General features: G+C 41.0%; 1 protein-coding gene across 3 annotated transcripts in view; it reads left to right on the top strand.

Annotated features, from left to right (window-relative positions):
- Positions 1–24,318, top strand: part of CHD9 (chromodomain helicase DNA binding protein 9) — a 182,984-nt gene that overhangs the window by 40,536 nt on the left and 118,130 nt on the right. For all 3 annotated transcript variants that reach the window (XM_040982716.1, XM_040982714.1, XM_040982715.1), the window contains exon 2: positions 10,560–12,186. In XM_040982716.1, coding sequence (XP_040838650.1) covers positions 10,732–12,186 — 1,455 coding nt within the window. In that variant the 5' untranslated portion in view covers positions 10,560–10,731. The remainder of the gene's footprint in view (positions 1–10,559; positions 12,187–24,318) is intronic.

Raw genomic sequence — 24,318 nt, 5'->3', positions numbered from 1 at the left:
AAGAACATGTAAGAACAAAGTTGCATGCCATAAATAACAGTAACACTGTCTTTTGTATTTACCTGCATTTACCAATACACTGTTTCTGCATATAGCTGTGAGATACTTTCTTTCTTCTTTTTGTTTTAAAGAAAGATTTATTTGTTTATATTGGGAAGATAGAGAAAGATAGGGAGAAAAAGCTAGAGAGAGAATGATCTGCCATTTACTGCTTCATTCCCCAAATGACCACAACAGCTACGGCTAAGCCAGTCTGAAGCCAGAAGTATCTTCCAGATCGCCCACCTGGGTGCAGAGTCCCAGTTACATGGACCCTATTTCCTCTGCTTTTCCAGTACATTAGCAGGGAGCTGGATCGAAAGTGGAGCAGCCAGGACTCAAACTGGCACCAACAGGGGAGGCTGGCACCCCGGAGGTGGCTTAACCCGCTTTGTAAGCCACAGCACTTCTTTGGTTTTTATATTTCTTTAGCGTTCCTAATAATAAGGAACTTTGTGAATTAGTGTATGCATCTCCCAGAATTTATCTTAAAGGAGAGTCTTTATCATTTTAGTTTCTGAGGTTTTAATGTTTAATGGGACTGATCATGACTCATTTTTAAACATTCTTTTTTTTTTTTTAGTCATTTAAAAGTATGTTTGTTTTCTTCTTACCATTACAGATTATTTTAACATTGTCTGAGTAAACAAATAGAATATTTTGTTTGAAAGACTGACAGAGTACCACAGTAGCTTGAGCATGCCTGTTCTGTTTTTCTTTGTCCTAAAAAATCTGCATTGCAGATAATAGCTAAGAAAAACTAACTGGTGATTACATTGAGGAAAGTCGGATTTTTAGTGGTTCCTGTTGACCTTCATCCTTGCCTGAAAGTTTGTAGAAGTTTCAAAATAATTTTGCCCATGTAAGTTTTTCTTTTTAAGACATTTATTGAAATATCTCACTGTCACACAATTAATTCACTTAAGTGGTATAAACTAATGTCTTTAATGTCTTTCCAGAATTTGTAAGTATCACCCCCATCCATTTTAATACACTTTCATTACTCCAGAGCAAAATTCACCGTTCTCCAGTCCCTCCGCATACATATCTTACCCTCAGGACTATAGATGACTTCTACCCTACTCTTCCGTTTCTATAGATCTTCCTCTTGACATTTTTTGCAAATGGGATCTCAAAACTTGGGATCCTTTTGCCTTAATCCTGTTACTTAGCACAATTTTCAAAGTTTATCTATGTAACAGTACTTTATCTATTTTTACTGGTTACTATTTTATTGGGTCAATGTCACATTTTATTTATCCACTCATTAGTTGATGGACGTTTGAGTTTCCTATCTCCATTTTAAAAATATTTAGTTATTGGGAATGTATAGTGAGAGAGGGGAAGAGAAAGATGCTCTATCCATTGGTATACTCCCCAAAGGATTCTAACAGCTCGGGTTGGACCAGGTAGAAGCCAGGAGCCAGGAGCCAGGAGCTGCATTCAGGTTCCCCTGTTTGGGTGACAGGAATACACCTGGCACCATCTACTGCTGCTTCCTGGCTGTGTTAATGTGGAAGTGAAGTGAGTGGAAGTGAAGTGGTTGAGACTCCTGTACGGAAATAACAGGAACTCTTGAATTGTGTTCAGGTGTCCCAGGTGGCAATTTAGCCGACTGTGTCCTTCTTTGACTATTGTGATTGGTGTACAAGTTTCTGTTTGAGCTGTGTGTGTGTGTGTGTGACTTGCTGCAAGTATGAATTAAACAGTGATTCTATGTTCAGTCTTTGTGATACTAACAGAAGGTTATCCAAAGCAGCTGCATTGCCACATGTACATGTGTGAGTTCTACTTTTCCACATCTAATTGAGCAGTTGTTATTTTGTGGGTTTTTCTTTTCCCATTTTAATGGGTATGGAGAGATCCAATTCATGGTTCTAGTTCATATTTCCCAGTTAGCTAATGATTTTAAGCATCTTCTCATGTGCTTATTGACCAGTTGTGTGTTGGGTTCTTTTCCTCACTTTTTGGGGTGGTGGTGGTAGAGTTTACTTATTTTCTTATAATTATTAGAATTATTAGAATAGATTCTCAGGGCTAACTCCATGGCATAGCTAGATAATTGCCCGCCTGTGGTGCTGGCATCCCATATGGGTGCTGAGTTGAGCGTTGGCCTTTCTTCTTTGTTGTCTTCGTCGTCGTCTTCGTCATCGTCTTCTTCTTCTTCTCCTTCTCCTTTGCAAAGTCAGATATGCAGAGAGAAGGAGAGACAGAGAGGAAGTTCTTTCATCTGATGATTCACTCCCCAAGCAGCCACACCGGAGCGAGGAGCCTCTTCTGGATCTCCCACATGAGTATAGGGTCCCAAGGCTTTGGGCCGTCCTTGACTGCTTTCCCAGGCCACAAGCAGGGAGCTGGATGGGAAGTGCAGACAGATGGGATTAGAACCGGCGTCCATATGGAATCCTGGCGTGATCAAGATGAGGACTTTAGCCGCTATTGCACCACGCCGGGCCCGGCCATTCCACTTCTGATCCAGCCTCCTGCTAATGTACCTGGGAAAGCAGTGGAAAATGGACCAAGTTCTGAGGCCCTGTGCCCACATGGGAGACCAAGGAAAGCTCTTAGCTCCCAGTGTTGGACCAGCCCAGCTCTGGCTGTTACAGCTCTTTCAGTAGTGAAACGGTGCACGTAATCTCTCTCTCTTTTTTCTGTAACTTTGCTCTTCAAATGCAAATAAAATAAATCTTAAGATACATAATATTGTATTATGTTGCATCTAATATATATATTCTCAGAGCTGCTTATCACATATGTGGTTTCCAGAGATTGCCTTCCATTCCTCCGGTTTTCCTCAGGGTTGGCCTATCGCTTTCTTGATGTCCTTTGAAGCACATTTTTTATCTGTCTTAGTGATATCCATAATTTTTCCCCCAGCTTAATGTTTTATTTATTGTTTTTGAAAAATATTCTGGTTTACTTTATAGTCAGATACCTGTTGACTCCAATAAAGAGTTAAAGAAAAGTAAGAAGCCTGTGTAATTCAGCAGAAAATTAGGCAAGGTGTGTAAATGATAAAGTAAAAAGCTGTTTAATTCATACTTGCAGCACAAATTTAAAAACCACAAAAATCATTAAAACTATAGTAGTGTACAATTCCTATTCTTTGTCAAAGATTTATCATAACTGTTCTCTTTTTGTTTGAGTTATAACTATAGTTATAATCTGATTAAAATATTATTTTATGGCATGTATCATATAATGCTATATAATCATAGTTAGAAGATAGCATATTCTTTTTTGGTTTTGTTTGTCTGTTTGTTTTTAAGAGAGGAGAGACAGAAAGGAAAATCTTCTGTCCTGTGATTCACTCCCCAATTGGCCACAAGGGCTGGAGCTGAGCTGATCTGAAGCCAGGAGCCAGGAGCCTCTTCTAGGTCTCCCATGCTGGTGCAGAGTCCCAAGGCTTTGGGCCGTCCTCAACTGCTTTCCCAGGCTGCAAGCAAGGAGCGGATGGGAAGCAGGGCTGCTGGGACTAGAACCGGTAGCCATATGAGATCCTGGCCATGCTCAAGGAAAGGACTTTAGCCATGAGGCTACTGTGCTGGGCCCACAAGATAGTTTATTCTGTTAGCTCTTATTATTTGCTTTTCCTAGAGCTGTGTTGAGGGTAAAATTTAAGACTGTAGTTAGCACTTTTGTTTTTAAGAAAGATTATTTACTAGAGCCAGTGTCTGATACCAGAGCCAGTGTCTGTAGTCCCTGCAGCCCCATATGGGCACTGGCTCCTCTTGTGGCTGCTCCACTTCCACACCACCTGCCTGCTGCTGATCCTGGGAAAACAGGGAGGATGGTCCATGTCCTCGGACCCCTGAACCCACGCCCGGCCAGTTCTGGCCATCTCATTTGAGAAGTGAACCAGCGGATGAGCAGATCTCACTTTCTCTGTCTCTCTGTAACTCTGATTTTGAAATAAAAATAGAAAAATTCTTTTTTAAAAAAAAGATTTATTTGAAAGTCAAGGTTACAGAGATAGAGGGAGCCACACAGAGGAAGAGATCTAGCTCCTCTCTCTCTCTCTCTGTTGGTTCTCTCTTCAAATGTCTGTGAGCAGCAGGTCACTGTAAAGCCAGGCACCTGGAAGTCCACCCTTTGCAGTGCCTGGGCGCAGCACTTGGCCCCCTGCTGTTGCTTTCCCAGTGCAGTAACAGGGGACTGGATCCGAAATGGAGCAGCGGGAACTGGAACCTGAGCTTAGGTGCGGTGCTGGTGTCCCGGTGCTGGTGTCCCAGGCTGCGGCTTGAAAGCACTGTGTCACAATGTCTGCTTCTGTACGTTTGAGAGAGAGCAAGGGCGAGCGAGGCCACTAACAGAGTTTTCTGCTATTGAAAGAACATCTTTGAAACCCAGATTTTTTTTAAAAAAAGGTTTATTTATTTTATGTAAAAGCCAAGGTTATAGAAAAAGGGAAGGGCAGAGGGGGATCTTCATCTGCTGCTTCACTCTGCAGTTGTTCTCAATCAGGTCTGAGTCAGGTGCTCTATGCGGGTCTTCCATATGCGTGTAGGGACTCACGCTTTCTCAGGTGCATTATCAGTGGGCTAGCTAGTACGTGGAGCAGCCAAGACTCGAACGGGTGACCATATGGGATGCTGGCACTGCAGGTGGTGGTGACTGCTGGCTTCGCCACAGCACAAGCCTCTGAAGGGACCTTACAGGTCATTCAGTTACTTTTATTTGCAGGACAGATACATAGTGAGGAAAGATAATGGAGAAAAATCTTCCATCTTCTGGTTCACTCCCTAAATGGCTGCAACAGCTGGAATTGAGCTGATCCAAAGCCAGGAGCTCTAGGTCTCCCTCCTGGGGTACAGGGGTTCAAGGACTTGAGCCACCCTCCTCTGCTTTCCGAGGCCATAAGCAGGGAGCCAGTCAAAGTGGAGCATCTGGGACTTGAACATGTGTCCTCATGGGATGCCAGCACCATAGGCGGAAGATTAGCTGTTAAGCCATCATGCCAGCCTCAGACAAAGAATTAAAAAAAAAAATTGTTTGAAAGACAAAATTAGAGAGGAAAAGATAGATCTTTCAGCCTCTGGTTTACTCCTCAGATGACCACAATGGCCCAAGTTGGACAAGTCCAAAGCCAGGAACCAAGAGACTCTTCCTGGTCTCCCACATGGATTCAGGGGGTCTTAGTACTTGTACCATCTTCTGCTACTTTCCTGGGTGCAGGGAGCTGTAAGAGAAGTCGAGCAGCCAGGATTCAAACTGGCCCACAAAACAAGTCCGGCACCACATGTGGCCAATTTGTCTCAGCGCCAACCCCCAAAGAGATAATTTTGAACGACTTAAAGTGTGTGTGTGTGTGTGTGTGTGGTGATCAGATATGTCCTGTAAAGCTTATTCTAGTCATAATGTGCATGGCAGAGTTAGCAGGGAGCTAGAGAGGTTTATAGTGTCATTAGCCAAATAAATATAGGAGAAAGTGGATTTTTTAAGAGAAGAAGTTAGTTTTGAATTCTTTGAGTTTGTACCTGTGTAGAAAGAATACCAGGATACAGCTGCATTGGATACTAGCCAAAAAAATTTTTTTAAACTGATAACATACCCATGAAAGAAAATGAGATTATTTAGGGAGAAAATCTAGAAGGAGATGCCTGTGGAAGGAGTTACATTGAGGGGCTTGATTTCAAAGAACATTTCAAGTCCTGCTGCGTGCTCTTTATTCTTCCTCAAATGAGATTGCAGGATTGCCTGTAATACCCATATTTGGTATGATCAGCATACGTAAATACGACATTTGTTTGAACAGTGTTCTATTGATGGACACCCAGGTTATAGTCAGTCTTTGGCTGAAGCAAATAGTGTGGTAAAGAGTGCTAAAGTCATTCATAAATGAACAATTTTGTAGAAGAGTTTACTCAGTATCTGCATTTGAAAAATGTGCAGATATTAGTAAATTTCTTTCCTCAGCAATTTTCATCATTTTACAGTCCCAATGGCTGTGTAAGGGCATTTGTGTCCTGCAGCTTCATCAACATATGTTGCCAAACTTTGCAGTCTCTTTGTATCTTACAGGTGGAAAACAGTGTGGTAGAATGGTTTTATTTTGTGTTTTTAATTTTTAGTAAGTGTATGAGCTAACTTGTTCTTTTCCTCTTTAAAAATTTTTTAACTTTATTTTTTAAGATTTTTTAAATTTTATTTTTATTGGAAAGGCAGATATACAGAGAGGAGAAACAGAGAGGAAGATCTTCCGTCCAATGATTCACTCCCCAAGTGAGCGCAACAGCTGATGCTATGCTGATCCAGAAGAAGCCAGGAGCCTCTTCCAGGTCTCCCACGCGGGTGCAGGGTCCCAAAGCTTTGGGCCGTTCTCGACTGCTTTCCCAGGCCTGGAAGGGAAGAGGGGCCACCGGGATTAGAACCGGCGCCCATATGGGATCCCAGGCGTACAAGGCGAGGACTTTAACCACTGCGCCATCGCACCAGGCCCTTAACTTTATTTTAAATATCGTTTACATAGTTGAGAGAAATGCATACCCATATGCCCTTTTTTTCCCCTCTTATGTCTATAGGGGAGGAAAAATGGGGATTGTGCATTGCTGTCAAACTACATCAACACCCAGGGATGGGGACAGTCATTTCATGGTGCCTTAAAGATCCCAATGTGGAGATGAGTGTTCCAAGGGTATTTAGTTAAGTGGTTTTGATAGTTCCTAGACATCATCAACTTTGCTGCTCAAGGACTGAGGAAATCTTTCCAAGGACTGTTTGCTGAGTAAGTCCACCGTAATGCATTCACAGACCCAGACACTTGCTGCAAAGCTTGGCCAGGAGACTGGTCCATCCTGTTCTGATTTCCATCCCCTAACTGGGCAGTAACTCACCAAGCCCACCAGCAGCCCTTGTTTTGCATCTGTCAGCATGTGCTGCAGCCTGGCCCAACTCTCCCCACATCCCATCCTGCTCTTGTGCATACCCATGGGTGATGCAGCTTAGCTCAGCCTGACTCATTTCCAAACTCAACCTACATGTATTCTAATGGGTGCTGCCACCTTGAGTAGCCTGGCCTGCCCCCAGCCCTTGCTCTCATGCTAACAAGTGGGAGCTGCAGCCCAGCAGGGGAGTTCTCACAGTTCTGCTATGAGGCCCACTCCTAGCCCTGAGTCTTGTGTCGGCCATGGGGTACTGTGGACCAACCTGACATGTATCACTCCCATTTCCAATGCTTGGCAGCTGGTACTACAGCCTAGTCCTGCTGGCCTGCTCCTGGTCAGGAGGAAGCAGCAGAGGAGTCCCCAAAGTTCTCCAACAGGCCCACTCCAGTCCTAGGTTTTTTGCATGCCAGTAAGTGCTGCAACCTAATCAAGGATGGCCTGCTGCTAATCTTGGTGGCACTCTCTGGCAGGTGTTGCAGCCTGGCCCACCCCCAGCCCTCGTGTGAACTAATGGGTGTTTCAGTTCAACCTGACCTGATCTACACCCATCCTGACTTGGCTCATGCCGGTGTGTGCTGTGGACTGACCCGGTATGGTCCACCTCTAATCCCAGAGCACACTTGGGGCAAAGAGTGTTTATCTGCATAATTTACTTTAATTCTTTTGAAAGAGTTATAGAGGGACCTGCCATGATATCCTGGTGGCTAAATGCTTAGCTTGTATCTGCCAGGATCCCATATGGGCACCAGTTTGTATCCCAGCTATTGTACTTCCCTTCCAGCTCCCTGCTTTGGCCTGGGAAAGCAGTCGAGGACAGCCCAAAGCCTTGGGACCCTCCCTGCATGGGAGATCTAGGGGAAGCTCCTGGCTTCTGGTTTTGGATTGGCTCAGCTCTAGCCTGTTGTGACCATGTGGCGAGTGAACCAGCAGATGGAAGATCTTTCTCTCTGTATCTCCTTCTCTGTAAATCTGACTTTCCAACAAAAATGAATTAATCTTTAAAAAAAAGTTTGAGGCCAGTAACATCTCATTTATGTGGCATTGTGGATTGGAAGTAGAATAGCTTGAATTTGACCCAGCACCCATATGTGGCGCTGGCAGCAGAGGAGTTGGTTATGCCATTGCACCAGCCCCCTCAGTTTCTTCTTGAATGGAATATTACTTCTCTGGTATATCGTAAGTTTATGTCATGAATAATCTTCTAAAGTCCCTTTACTAGTCTTAAAGAACAAGACAAATCTATAAGACTACAGTAAATCAGAATGAATTCAGAGTTTTTATATTGTTTTAAGTTCAATGTAATAGCAAGAGTGTATGAACTAATGTTATTCAGCTAACTTATTTTGAATACTCAATTGTATTGTTTATTTTTAAATTATCTTTTTAAAGTTTAGTTTTAAAGCCTAGCAATTTTTTTTTAGATTACTTTATTGTTCATTTGAATGTCAATTATAGAGAAAGGAGAGCCAGGGCACTGGGAGCTCTTTCATCTGTTGGTTCACTCCCCAAATGGCCACAATGGCCAGGGCTGGGCCAGGCAGAAGACATTGCGTGTGGGTCTTCCATGTGGCTGTAGAGGCCCAAAAAGTTGCGCCATCTTCTGCTGTTTTCCCAGGGACATTAGCTGGGCCTCAACCAGTGTTCATAAAGGTCAGTAGCTTACCCTGCTTTGCTGTAATCCTGGCCCTTTTTCCCTCCCAAAATACAAGTTTCTTATGCCTGTGTTGATGACTAATAAACTGTTATGTAGAGGAGCAAACGCCTCTGTGTATGCTTTTATGTTCAAGACAGTGGTGACCAAATGAAGCAAAAATACTTTATTAAAATTGTTGAAAATAATATAAGCCTAGAACAATGTCTAGCCTTTTCAGTATTAACAAGCAATGTATTAGGCCTTTTCTACCTATTGGTAGTAGCATACACACACATACACACACACACACACACACACCCAACGCACATGTATATTTAGTCATTTGTATCCATGGGTTTTAGCACTTTGGGTTCTTCATCCATGAATTCAGCTAACCTTGGACTGAAAATATTTGGGAATGTGCATTTGTACTGTACATGTATAGACTATTTCTTGCCATTATTCCCTCAAAAATACCCTGTTAAAGATTATTTACTTAGTGTTTATATCATACTCGATATAACAGGATTCTAGAAATTTAATGTGTATGGGAGCGTGTGCATGAGTTATGTGCAAATACTACACCATTTTTATAAGAAGCATGACTCGGGTCCAGTGCAGTGGCCTAGAGGCTAAAGTCCTAGCCTTGAACACACCAGGATCCCATATGGGTGCTGGTTCTAATCCTGATCACCTCGCTTTCCATCCAGCTCCCTACTGGTGACCTGGGAAAGCAGACAACCCAAAGCCTTGGGGCCCTGCACCCATGTGCGAGACCCAGAAGAAGCTCCTGGCTCCTGGCTTCAGATCAGTGCAGCTCTGACCATTGAGGTCACTTGGGGAGTGAATCATTGGATGGAAGATCTTCCTGTCTGTCTCTCCTTCTTTCTATAAATCTGACTTTGCAATAAAAATAAATAAATCTTTAAAAAAAGAAGCATGACTGAATGTGTGTTTTGTGACCTGCAAAAATTCTTGGAATCGCTTCTTTCAGGTAGTGTAAAACAGCTGTGCGAACATCAATGCAGAAGTCATCATTTTTCTCTTGTGACTTACGGCTGAAGCTGTTGTTTTCTCCTCAGCTTGACTTTCAGAACTTGTACAGTTTGATAATGTAATTAACACTATGTATATTTCGATTGATCTAACCAGAGCAGCATTAGGAATAGAGTAGTGGATACAGCTATGACTACGAAGATTCTTGCTTTTCCTTTACAGTTGTCTCAGTTGACTGTGAGGAAGGCTGATCTTCCATGCTCATAAACAGAAGGCCTGTGGCAGCAGTATGTGGGATGCCCCAGCATACATGTCTGTGTTGTTAACTGACCCAGCTGCTAAAATGGGTCTCACTCTGGGCCAGTTTATTGCCACCTCATCCAGCTGCATTTTCCCTGTACTCTGTGAAGTTATTGATCTCTTCAGTAAGTGCAAAGCACAAGATCACAGTGCCCCTGTTTGTGTTAGAAGGTCTGATGTCGCTGTCTCAACAGGATAACTTTGAACTATAATGCATGCAGATAAATTTTAGAAATAACTAGTACTTCCAATGACTGATGACCATTTTTTTTTTAAAAAGATCTATGTATTTATTTGAAATGCAGAGTTACAGAGAAAAAGCAGGGATCTGGGACTCGAGTTGGTGACCATGGGGTTGTTGATGTTATAGGGAGTGGCTTTACACCGTAACACTGGCTTCTGATGACCAATTTATGGTATAAAGTAAGGGCTACTATATGCAGGCTTAGTTTATATTCTTTCCTCATACTATGTGAACATCATATTGACATAATACACATTGCTACTTTTAAATACGTGTGATCATGTCACCTGCAGAACCCTTTTGTTCCCCATATACAAGATATTAATCAGTTTCCAATGAATTATCCTGTAAAAGTACTATCCACTGAGATTTTGTGTTTTTTAAACCAAATATCAACTTTGTTTATAGATGCTTAGTGAATGTTTAGTATTAAACTTAATTTCTCTTATTCTTATTTTCCTAGGATTCTGACATTTTGTGACATGTCACCATCTGGAGCAATAATGAACACTGGCCTGTTCTTGACTAGTTGATGACGTGTATAAATGATCCAATACTATTGGATTGGGTATTCAGAGGAGCTGAATATACTCCGTTTGGAGCTGACGGCATTAAGTTGTTACTGAATTTTCAAGATGACGGACCCAATGATGGACTTTTTTGATGATACCAATCTTTTTGGTGAGACATTAGAAGGTTTGTCAGATGACGCATTTGTACAACCAGGACCTGTTTCTCTAGTTGATGAGTTGAACTTGGGTGCGGAATTTGAACCTTTGCACATAGACTCACTGAATCACGTTCAGGGTCCTTCGGCACATCAGAAGATGAGTGATTTTGAACAGATAAATCAGTTTGACTCAATGAAATTTCATCAAGTTAATCAGTCTTTTGGTAGCTCAGCTGAGCATGTGTTATCTCCACACTCTCAGTTTAACTGTTCTCCAATCCACCCCCAAAACCAACCCAATGGTTTGTTTCCAGATGTAGCAGATGGGAGTCCAATGTGGGGCCATCAAACAGCTACTAGCATTTCAAATCAGAATGGATCTCCTTTTCACCAACAAGGACATTCACACTCTATGCATCCAAATAAAAGCTTTGTGGCACACCATGACTTTGCCTTATTTCAGGCCAATGAACAACAAACACAGTGTTCTTCACTACGTTCACAACAAAACAGAAACAACCTTAACCCAGGGCAAAATTCTCTCAGTCAGTCTAAAACTTTTATGGATGTTAGTGTTTCTGGTTCCCACAGAGTCAGTGTTAACCACCCGCCACAAATTACTAATGCATCTACTTCACAACAGTCTCTTTCAATGCAATATTCTCAAACGTCCAATCCTTCCGTCCACTTCCTCAAGTGTAGCACTCATCAAGAAGGGAATTTTAATGGACCTTCTCCAAATATGACTTCTTGTTCCGTCAGTAATTCACAGCAGTTTTCTTCACATTATTCCTTTTCCAGTAATCATGTGTCACCCAACAGTCTCCTTCAGTCTTCTGCAGTTCTTGCACCTAATCATACAAATCAGAGTTTATCTGATTTTACTGGAAGTAATTCATTTTCGCCTCATAGGGGAATCAAGCAAGAATCTACTCAGCATATTCTGAACTCTAATACATCGTTGAATTCAAATAACTTCCAATTGTTGCATTCGTCACATCCTCAGGATAATTACAGCAATTCCAAGTTATCTCCTGTACACATGAACTTCTCCGATCCTGTCGACTCAGGAACTCCAATGGGCCATTTCAACGATCACGTAGAAAGCAATGGCTTTTCATCTTTAGAGGAGAATTTACTTCATCAAGTGGAATCTCAAAATGAACCATTCACAGGCCTTGACCCAGAGGACCTGCTTCAGGAAGGTCTCCTTCCCCAGTTTGATGAGTCAACGTTTGGGCAAGAAAATTCAAGTCATGTTTTAGATCACGACCTGGATCGACAGTTTGCTTCCCATCTTGTAACACGGCCTTCTGATGTGGCTCAAACTCAGTTGCCAAGTCAGGCTCGGAGTTGGCATTCACCATTTTCTAACCATCAGCATTTACATGACAGAAATCGCCTGTGTTTACAACGACAGGTATGCAATTCTTTGCTTTCATTTTGGTGATTTTTGTGGTGACGACCTTTATACATTGATTGAATTTTATCTGAGCTGTACTTAAGATTTCTTAAATTCTCCTGAATTTGGTTTTCTTGACATAGGTTTATATTGCCTCAGAAGTCATTGAAAATGATTCATTGATGTACTCAAAGCAGTAGCCTAACTTTTATATTTTGAAAATTATAAAATTTTAAGACTTTCTTACAAATTTTAACTATGATTATCTTTACAGGTTATTTTTAACAAAAACAACCTAAATAACCATAGTAAAGGAAAGCAATAGATTGGCAAAATTTTATCACAAGTATAATAAAAACAGTTAATATTTCTATAGAAAGTCCATATAAACTGGTTAACAAACTTTGAAAAATTAAGTTATGAATCAGATAAGCATTTAAAAAATTGAATTCACAAAAGAGTATATCAAATTAAAAAACAAAGTCAGAAGAAAAGGAACTTTAATAAAAAAATTTAAGTATAGACAACGGTTATAGTTTTGCCTATTAGAAAAAAAATTAATGATAATGCATAATGCTGGCAAATTTATGATAAAATTGGTATGTAGCTTTGTTACATGATACAGATATTTTGGGAAGTAATTTGGTGATACATGACAATAATACAAAAAGATCACAAAAGCTGATTTATCCAAAGATGTTTATATTGCTTGGTACTCTCATTTTAAAAGTTAACTAGAAATGGAATGGCATAGCTTTTTATAAGATCAGTGTTAGACTATCTTCAGCACTCGAGATTTTGAAGAGTAACACTGAGTACTGGGGAAAACGTAATTCACGATTAAGATTGCAGTGATGTGTAAGCATGCGTGCCCTCAGGGTGCGTGTTGTGGTGCAGATGTTTCAGCTGCCACGTGAGACACTTGCATGCCATGCTGAGTTAGCACCTGGAGTCCCAGCTTATCCACCTTTCATCTAGCTCCCTGCCGCTGCCCAGGACGCAGCATGTGTTGGCTCTCATACATGAGTTTCTGGCCCCAACCTGGGAGACTGGATGGAGCTTCTGGCTCCAGACTTCAGCTTGGCTCACTCCCATCTCTTGCTGCCATTTGGGAAATAAACCAGCAAATGGGAAGCCTCTCTATCACTCTGCCTTTAAAATAAGTAACTTTTTAAAAAAAGATTTATTTATTTTTATTGGAAAGGAAGATGTACAGAGCGGAGGAGAGATAGAGAGGAAGATCTTGCATCTGACAGTTCACTCCCAAAGCAGCCACAACGGCTGGAGCTGAGCCAATCCAAGCCAGGAGCCTCTTCCAGGTCTCCCACGCAGGTGCAGGGTCCCAAGGCCTTGGGCCGTCCTCAACTGCTTTTTCAGGCCACAAGCAGGGAGCTGGATGGGAAGTGGAGCCACTGGTACTAGAATCTGTGTCCATATGGGACTCTGGCTTGATCAAGGAGAGGATTTTAACAGCTACGCTATCACACTGACCCTGAAATAAGTAACTCTTAAAAAAACAAACACAAAACTCAAGCAAAGAATGCAGGATCTTATTCTAGACTGTTTTGATTTCAGTATCAGCTCCTGTGTGACTTTGAGTTGGGTATATAATTTTGTGTATCTCTTTTCTAAACCATAAAATATGAAATAAAATAGGACCCATTGAATAAGACTTTCAAAATAATTGTTGCATCATGGGAAAATGTTTAGAACTATGTGAAATATGTAGTAAGCATTATTTTAATAGCAGCATGAAAATATACACATGAAGAATTACCAGAAGGGTATATGCTGATTTGGGGTAGTAAAATTACACTTTATGTTTTCTCTATACTCTCTAATTTGTCAAAAAATTATGTTTTATTTCCTTTATTTATTTTTTAAAGATTTATTTATTTTTATTGGAAAGTCACACCTACAGAGAGAAAAGTCTTCTATCCACTGGTTCACTCCCCAGGTGGATGCAGTGGCTGGAGCTGAGCCCATCCAAAGCAAGGAGCTAGGGTCTCCCATGTGGATGCAGGGTCCCAAGGCTTTGGGCCATCCTCTGCTGCTTTCCCAGGCCTCAAGCAGGGAGCTGGATGGGAAGTGGAGCTGCCAGGAAATGAACTATCACCTGTATGGAATCCTAGCACATGCAAGATGAGGATTTTAGACACTAGGCTACTGTGCTGGCCCCTCCCCCCTCTTTAAAAATTGTTTTAAAGGCAGAGTAGCAAACAAGAGAAATTGAAAGAGTTCCCATCCACTGGTTTATTGCCTAAATACCTGTGATAGCCAGGATTGGTTCAGGACTGGAACTCAGTGTGGGCCTCCGACATGGGTATCCATGACTCAACAACTTGAGGCATCACCTGCCTTCCAGGGTACCCGTCTGCAGGAAGTTGGAATTGGAAGTGGATCCAGAACTCAAACTCAGACATTCCAATGGGGGTGCATCTTAACCGTTAGGCCAAATGCCTGCTCCATAATATTTCTTTTAAAATATATGTATATATTCTATGTTTTTCTGAAACCTTGTAAAATGAAGGATTCATAATATGTTTCAAGTAGCTTTGTTGTCATTAGGTTCATGGATAATGAAATATGAATCATTTTCTAGTTTGTAATTTCATGATTTCAAGTATTTGAAAAAAAATCAGATTGACTTTAGTTCCGTTTCAAATAGTATTTCCACCATATTTCTTGAAATGTCTTGAGAGAGTTGAAGATACATGACAGTGCACCAAAATATGCATATTTTCTTTTAAAAGACTTATAAGTCCTCCAGCCTCCCCTTCTTAGGAGTTGAACATTGTGATTTTGCTCCCTCTGCTGGAGGAGAATCAAGCATATTAGGAGGATGGATCCTGGGAAAAACTGCTACCAATTGAACTTCACCTGTTTTGAATATGTGTCCGTGATTGATTCAGATGTTTTGTCCAGTGTATAACTGAAATTGCAAAGCGTAAAGTTTATTAACCTCTTAATTTTTCTAAGGCTTTTCATCAATTTATGTTTTGGTTGTCTTTTTTTAAAAAAATATATTTCTTTAAAGGGCAGCGTTAGAGAAGGACAGATGGTAGGACAAGGAGAGAGTTTATCTGCTGATTTAGTTCCCAGATGGCCAGTATGGCCAGTGTTGGACTTGTCCACAGCCCAGAGCCATGAGCTGCTTCCAGCTTTCCCATGTGGGAACAGGGCCCAAGAGCTTGAGTCATCTTTTGCTTCTTTCCCAGCCATTGTCAGGGAGCTGGGTTGGAAGTGGAGCATCTGGGATTTGACCTGACACCCATAGGGATGCTCGTGTTGCAGCTCTCAGCTTAAGTTGCTGTGCCATGGCATCAACCCTAGTCACAATTGGACATGCCCAGTGTACCTTGGAGAAAATTGAGGTGAGAAGAAGTTAGGTAAATTCATTCCTGAGTCACCTGGATAGTTAGCATGTATGCTGGAATCAGCTCAGCTTGATTCTCCAGTATCTGTGGTCCTAATCCCTTTTGTCTGTATTTTGAAGTTATAACTGCATTATAATATATGATTCCAAATGGTTTCTTTATTCCAAAATCTATCTTATTTGGAATTTTTAAATGGAGAACGCTGTAACTCTTGTTTCCTGCCTGTATTGACAAAACCTTATCCATTAATACAGGGAAAATATTCTAAAACAACTACACACAAAAAAAGATTATTGCTTTCAACAGTGTTTTGGCATGTTTATGTTTTTTTTTTTTTTTATAAAATAGTAACAACACAACCCTTAAAGAGAAACCCAGTAATTCTGTTAAAATGTTTTGATAATTTTAGATATCAATATTAGGTCTAGTCAGTGGAAATCACAGAAAAGCAGATTTTCACTTAATACAAGGAAAAACTGTGAAGCCCAAGTGAGTCATAGAAAGAATTTCCATAGTGGGTGTATGATAGATTCAGTTGCTGGGTTATTTCCATTCTTAAGGATCTATAGTTGTAATTTTAGGTTTCATGTAGGATAAATCATATTGTCTAGCTCATGAGCAGCTATCATAATTGATGAAGGAGGGTAAAGAAAGCTGACAAGTCCTCCTCTAGTCAGCAGTGTCGGGGAGTTATTTCTTGGAGATGGCATTTTTCCTACTGCCCAGAGTCGTGGCGCTTGTCTAGAATACTCTGTTAGGAGACCATGAGGAAGAAATCTGCAATTTTTATAATGAGGTATTGTTGAAAATTTTTCTTAAGAAAATACTTCAGTATTACATTGTTTATTTTGCTTTCATTTGCTTAAGAGGCAGACGTACAGAGCTTTCATTCTCCAGTTTATTTCCCAGATATCCGTACTGGCTGTTAGTCCCAAACAGAGGGCTTCTCCCCCATGGGTGGCAGGAACCCAAATGCTTGTGTCACTGCTAGCCTACGGGAGCTGCATTAAAAGGCAGAATTGGCCGCCAGAGTGGGGAGCCCAGGTACCTTGAAATGGGACGTTGATTCCATAACCTGCATTCTTAACTGCCAGACTCCTGGCCCTGGTAAAATGTTTGATGGCTATTCTTACATTTCTACCAATTATTTTTATTTGGTATGCACTTAGATATTTGAAAATTTACTAAAGCAGAAACTTTGTGTTAAGTTATTATAGAAAGAGGAAAATGTGTATGAGGAGACTTTTAAAGTTTATGGAAAATGGAATTATACTTTGGAACCAAAAATTTGAAATCTTTGCATATAAAAAAGTTTGTGAACATGTATATCATGTTTATTATGTATTATGTATGCTGTATATTATGCATGTACATATTATGTTTTATGCATGATTTCAAACCTTTTTTGCAACAAAATAAACGCCTTTTAATTCTGTTGTCTATGAGCAGTTTAGAATAAACTTTTATAAGAAAAGCAAATGATTTGCTATGCTGGGTTACACCCATTGATCTCAGAGTCTACCAAACTGCTCATTTTTTCCTACAGGTTATTTTTCTTAAGTCAGAAACACAGTTAGTATATACATTGTGAGAACTTGTTACTTAGACAAAAAGGAGAAAACCGCTTAAGTAATATTTAGATTCTGCTCATGAATAATTAAATTTTTTATATGGCACTTTCTGTCCATTAGAATTTGCCTGAATTTTTTACGTTTGCCATAGTGTTAGTTATAACAGGTTTCAGAGTTCCAAAGTCTGAGAAAGCCAAAGCACAGACTGGAAATTGTTTAGGAATTTCTCTTTTAGGTGCTTTTCAGTTAATGTGGGTTTCTTTTTGCTTGTGGTATTATTAAACTATGTACCAATTTATAGAAGGGTTAAACTCTTCCAGTAAACTTTCCAGTAATCTAATGAGCATGTTCCCATTGTTATTAGTAACTTTAAGGCTAGCATACTTACTTAGGGCTGGAGTTAAACAGGAAGTAAATTCCAGGGGTGGGGAAAATCCAGCACTGATAAGACATTTGTGAATTGGAGTGGTATGTGGCGAGCATGAAGTTGAACATGAATTTCAGAATATGTATAAGAAAGTACTGTTGTATTTCATTTTATTGTTGTTATATACTCCCAAATACTTTAATACTTCTCATTTACGTATAAAATAATGTCATCTTCATTTCTGTTATGTAAGTATTATGTTATTTTGGAATATTTAGATATAGGTGATCAGATCTCTATTTGAGTAATTGGATTGAAATTATTTTAAATTAAATAAATATTTTGATGCAATATGATGTCAGTAATTTATGGAAAGAGATGATAAATGTGTGATTAAGAAGCACAGGCTGCAGTTTTTAATTAAATGAAATGGTCTTTTGCTATTGTAAGCCATGCAAATAATAACTAAATTATGAAAGAAGGAAGATCTATAAATGAGATTTTTTTCCCCTCTGTCTGAGTGTAGGTTTGTATAAGTGAAAAAGATGTGTTTACATTGACCATTTCATAGATCCATAGAATTTTAGAGCTGTGCAAGATTTTATTATATTGAGATATATAAAAAAAGCTAAAAAGGGTAGAAATACTATGACTTGCTCCTTGTAACACGGTATTAGCAGGTTGTCTTCATAGGTAAAATGACCCTGTTTAAGAATGAGCAAAGTGAGAGAAATAACACATTGTGCTTAGATAAAAATGTTATGATGAAGTGTAGCTTCATTTGCTGAGAAGATCCCTTTAAAGGTTTTTTGTTGCTTTTTCTATGTCACAGATTTTAAAAGTATGTCTCTAGAAATGTACCCTTATTGTACATGTCAAATGTAAATATAAATTGTATTTTATGTTTCAGAAATGTTGCATTCCTAATACTTTTTTCAGTATTTATTAGCTGTCAGTTGTGTTAGAAATTATGGTAATTGGACATTGGTGTACAGAGGTGCATAAGGAAGGGTCTTTTGGGAGAACTCAAATGGAAGGCTGTTTTCCAATTGATTTTTATTGTCAGAGATGCTCTCTTCATTTCTGCTTCATTTTCATTTGATAGTGGTTTCTAGAGCTTTCCTTTAGCTCTACATGATTTTAAAAATTACTGTTTTGTTGTAATGGCAGATTTACAGAGAGAAGGAGACACAGAGAGAAAGATCTTCCATCCACTGGTTCACTTCCCCAATGGCCACAAAGGCTGGAGCAGAGCCGATCTGAGCCAGGAACTTCTTCCGAGTCTCCCACTCAGGTGCAGGGTTCTAAGGTTTTGTACCATCCTCCATTGCTTTCCCAGGCCTCAGGCAAGAAGTGGATGGGTAGTAGAGCAGCTGGGACATGGACTGGTACCCATGTGGGATCCTGGTACATGTAATGCAGGATTTAGCTACTGAGCCATCACTCTAGGCCCGCTAGGTGATGTTTTTAGAGTTATTTATAAGCAAAAAGTTCATTTTTTGCCCTTAAAGGTGTTTCTCTAAGTTTCTAACTAAGCTCTTTGTTTCATAGTGTTTTAGCTATCTTCTGTATATAAATACCAGTGCAACCTGTGTATTTCTAAGTGGCAGAACAAAGAAAGTAGCCTCTGTTTTTAGATTTTCATCATCTTAAATTTATTGTAAACTATTACAAAACGAAAACTGCCGTGGTACTTTTTTTTTTATTGCTCAAAAGTCAGAGTTAAAGAGAGTGAGGGAGAGACAAAGAGACTTTATGTTATATTCGCTGAGTCACTCCTAAATGGGAGTAATGGCCAGAGCTGAGGTGTTTTGGAGCCTGAAGCCAGGAGCTTTTCCCAGTCTATCACACGGCTGTAAGGGTCCAAGGATTTGAGCCATCCTCTGTTGTTTTCCTAAGCTGTAAGTGGGGAGCTGGATCAGGAAGAGGAACAGCTGGGACTTGAACCCATGGCCATATGGAATGTTGGTGCTGCAAGTGGAGGATTAGCTTGCTATGCCACCTTGGTTGCCCCAAGGTACTTTTGTTCTTATGAAGAAGAAAGATTGCTATGAGCCAGATTAAGCAATATTTAATGTTAATATTATGAAGGTCTCGAACAATACTGAAAGTCTTTCATTTTTATTTTGAAATATAAATAAGTAAGAATAATATAGTAGATTCCCATGTAGACTTCACATACATTCACTGCTTGTTAATTTTTGTCACATTTGCTTTTGTGCTCTGCTTTTATTTTTGGTTTTTCTTTTGCTGAACCCATTTCAAAAGGAGTTGCAAACATCATTTACTCCTGAATCTTTTAGCATGACTTTTATTAGAATAGGAACATTATCCTACAGGAGTAGAGTACTTTGATCTCAAGAAAGAAATGTAACATACAGTAACATCATGTACTGATAATGTTCTGTAATTTTTTAATTTTCTTTTTTTCCCCAAAGCTTATTTATTTTTGTTTATTTGTAAGGCAAAGTGACAGAGGTGGGGTGCTCGGGATGGGGACATTTCCATCTGTTATTTCATTCTATGAGTGGCGTCTGCTGACTCCCAGGCAAGCTATTTTCTGTGGCTTTTCATCTATAATATGTACACATGACAATAAATTGGTAATATCTTATAAATTGTAAAGTCAGTTTAATAATAATTCTTTGCAACAAAGAACTAGAACCAATTTAGAGCTAGAAGGAACTTTAGTCATTTAATCAGTATTTTTTAGAGTTTGCCTTTGTAGAAACTGAGGCCAAGATATAAAGCCTATATAGCTTTTTATTAGCAAGTCTAAAGAGATTTTCTATGGTACAGTTTTGTAGGTGTAAGAATTCCTCCTTGAGCTTATCTTTTTTCCTTTGCTCTCTATGTTACACAACTGTTTTTTAAGTAATTTTTTTTTTAAGATTTATTTTATTTTTATTGGAAAGGCGGATATACAGAGAGGAGAGACAGAGAGGAAGATCTTCCGTCCGATGATTCACTCCCCAAGTGAGTGCAACAGGTCGATGCTATGCCGATCCGGAGCCAGGAGCCTCTTCCAGGTCTCCCGCGGGTGCAGGGTCCCAAAGCCTTGGGCCGTCCTCGACTGCTTTCCCAGGCCACAAGCAGGGAGCTAGATGGGAAGTGGGGCCGCCGGGATCAGAACCGGCGCCCATATGGGATCCCGGGCGTGCAAGGCGAGGACCCCAACCACTGCACCACCGCTCCGGGCCCAAGTAATTTTTAATTTAAAAAATTTTTGGTGTATCTACCAATTTTTAAAATTTTATTTTTAATAATGCTTACATGGTTAATCAGGGTGGGATGAATCAAGGCTTAGGGAAAATTGGGTGAACTCATTGCTTCCAATTTTGCTATTTCTTCTTGTTCATGGGGGAAGGGGAGAGACAAACAGGGAAACCACTCATGACTTCCCACATGTCCCAGTACCCAGGGATGAGGAACCGCCACCTCACATCGACCCCGAGTCTCAGCGTGTGCATATCCCCAGGGTTCTGGCCAAGTGGCTTGGATAGTTCACCGATCCGAGGATAAAGTCACCCTCCCAGTGTCCATTGACTCCTTTCACCCAGATGTTTGCTGTCATTGTTTGGGGTGGCTGTCCAGTTTGTTCTGTTCTCCTTCTTCTGCTACAGCACCAAATGTGCTGCCATAGTCTCCTTTTACAACAGGGCCTGTGTCCACTGCACCTCCTTTTTCATTAAGTAGGACATGTTTTTGCCGGTGAGTTATATACTTTTTTTTAAAGTAATTTTTAAAATGATTTATTTATTGGATAGGTAAATTTTCAGAGAGGAGAGAAAGAAAGATCTTCCATCTGGTAGTTAACTGGTAGACGACTGGATCTGAGCCAATCCGAAGCCAGGAGCCTTTTCTGGGTCTCCCATGTGGGTAGGTCCTAAGACTTTCCCAGGCCACAAGCAGGGAGCTGGATGGGAAGTGGAGCAGCAGGCACACAAGCTGTTGCCCATGTGGAATCCTGGCATGTGCAAGACAAGGATCTAGCCACTGGGCCATCTCACCAGCTCCTTTTAAGTAATTTTAATGCAGGTTCATGCCTAATATTTTGTATCCCAGTAAAATACAAATGAAAGGATCTGGTGTGGTAGCCTAGTGGCTGAAGTCCTTACTTTGTAGGAAACAGGATCCCATACGGGGACTGGTTCTAATCCCAGTGGCCCCACTTCCCATGCAGCTCCCTGCTTGTGGCCTAGGAAAGTAGTTGAGGACAGTCCAAAGCCTTGGGATTTGCACTCATCTGATAGACCTGGAAGAAACTTTTGGCTTTAAATCGGCTCAGCTCTGGCCATTGCAGCTGCTTGAGGAGTGAATCAGTGGATCGAAGATCTTCCTCTCTGTCTTTCCTCTTCTCCGTATATCGGACTTTTAAATAACAGATAAATAAATCTGTTTTTTAAAATACAAATGGGGCCTGGCAGCGTGGCCTAGCAGCTACAGTCCTCACCTTGAACGCGCCAGGATCCCTTATGGGTGCTGGTTCTAATCCCAGCAACTCCACTTCCCATCCAGCTCCCTGCTTGTGGCCTGGGAAAGCAGTCGAGGACGGCCCAAGACTTTGGGACCCTGCACCCGTGTGGGATACCCAGAAGAAGTTCCTGGATCCTGGCTTCGGACCAGCATAGCATCAGCCGTTGTGCTCACCTCAGTATGCCTCATGAATGGAATATGTTCTTTCTTTTCTTCTTCTTTTTTTAAGGTTTATTTTTATTTGAAAGGTAGAATTACGGAATCAAGGAGAGATAGAAAAGGTCTTCCATCCACTGATTCACTCCCCAAATGGCTGCAATGGCCAGAGCTGAGCGGATCAGCTGGGGCACTACACTGGGCCCACATGGGATGCTGGCACCGCAGGTGGAGGATTAGCTTGTTACTGACCCTGCATGCATAGTTTTTACTGCACACATTAGATTCCATTTACTTCTCCCCATTCGTTTAGCCTAGACATGCTCCTACTGGCAATAATGTCCATCCTTGAGAGATTAAAGCTACAGAGCAGGCCAGACTGACTTTGTAAGTAGGGGTAAGATTGTGGACTGTCTGGCCCATAGACTTTATAAGCCCCATGAAATCACTTGGTCTGGTCCTACCAATGCAAACACAAGTGTGATTCAAAATTCAGTATATCAATAGGTGGCTTATTTTTACAGTTGAAAACAGTGTATGGCTTAGAATGATGTTATAAAAACCCGAACAACTGTCTTCAGAAAAGAGGCTTCCCATTCCTCATAGAGAATGTTCTAGAAGATGGCAGGGATGGCCCATATTTTTTGGCACTGAAGGGGCGAATAGCAAAGTAGCCAAGGTAGGGACCTGTCTTTCCAGATCTCAAGGCAGATGATTTTCTCAGGAACAGTGGCATGGAATTCTAAAACGGAAAAGTCGGTGAGGGTTCCCAAATAGCTTGTGTCTGACCTGGGGCATGATGGGAATCAACCCGTAGGCTATGATACAACAATTCAGATATTACAGGTTTAGGAAATGCTGTTAAGAACTTTTGGATAATTCACCCATCCTTTCCTTCCTTTCTGTTGGGATAGAGTGGTCACCCTTGTTTGTTTCAAGCGCCTGGGACCTTGGGCATGGTTCTGTGCTGGCAGGGGTCAGGTGATGAGGACCATGCTGAGGACACAGCCATTGGCACTGACTAGAAATTCTCCAGCTGGTGGGGTGGACTCATTAGATAAGGAGAGATTTCTGACCCAAGTTAGATAAGAGCTTTGTCCTGAATCAGAACAAAGTATTACAGAAGGTGTGATAAACCTCCATTCTTCAGCAACCCATATGATTAAGTCGCTGAATGTGCAATGAAATGGCATGGGGAGGTAGTTAGGTTAGGGTTACCAACTTCCCCCTGCTCTGTGGAGTCCTGTCTACCTACATGTCAATCAAATGACCCCTTCCCCAGGATGGACTTGCCTTCACCTGGGCCCTGGGGGTTGTTTCAAGTAACCACTCCCCTTTCCAGGCTCATAAGAAACCTGACAAAGGGGAGGGGTGCTCCCTCTCTGTGGACACAAGAAGTTTCTACTGACTATGGAACGTTGAATCAAACCAGAATAAGTTGGCATTACAGGCCGGTCAAACCAGTTCTGTAGATCCAGAACCCGTCCCACCAGTCTGCTTTGAAGATGGCCCAATCCGCGCAGCCGCTCAGCTCCACAAGACTCGGACTGGTTCCCTGCTCCTGACCTGGGAGAAGCTACAGAAGATGACCTAAATACCAGGGCCCCTGCCACCTGGATGAAGCTCTGGGCTCCTGACTGCAGCCCTTCCCATCCCTGTTGAAGCTGTTTTTGGGGTGAACTGTCAGATGATCTCTCAGTTTTAAAAGGAAAAAAATTATGAATGGTTATATAGTTTTTCTTAAAGACAATGCCATCTATGTTCATGGAATTATGGATTTCAAAGATTGAGTGAGTCACCTGAATTCAAGACTTGTAAATAAATGTCTTGCCATGTTTGGCTTATTTGTACCTACAAACGAGTAGATGAATTTAGTTGTTTTTGTTTGTATGGCTTGAAAGTAAATTATAATCATCTTGAGATTTTTTTCCCTAAGGTTTATTTCCTTGAAAGGGAGAAAGAGGGAGACATACAAAAAGAGCAATCTTACATCTGCTGGTTCATTCCCTAGATGACCACAGTGGTTGTGATTGGGCCAGGCTGAAGCCAGGAGTTTCATTTTGGTATCCCGTGTGGCAGGGCCAAGCATTTGGCCCATCTTCCACTGCTTTTCCCAAGGCATTATCAGGAAACTGGATCAGAAATAGAACAGCTGGGACACAAACCAGCGTCCCTATGGGAAACAGCATTGCAGTCAGCGGCT

Source organism: Ochotona curzoniae, unplaced genomic scaffold, assembly GCF_017591425.1.
Source record: "Ochotona curzoniae isolate NIBS_2020 unplaced genomic scaffold, NIBS_Ocur_1.0 contig_3622, whole genome shotgun sequence".
Taxonomy (NCBI): Eukaryota; Metazoa; Chordata; class Mammalia; order Lagomorpha; family Ochotonidae; genus Ochotona; species Ochotona curzoniae.
The sequence above is the reverse complement of the archived record's forward strand: the minus strand, read 5'-3'. Positions and strand labels throughout refer to the sequence as shown.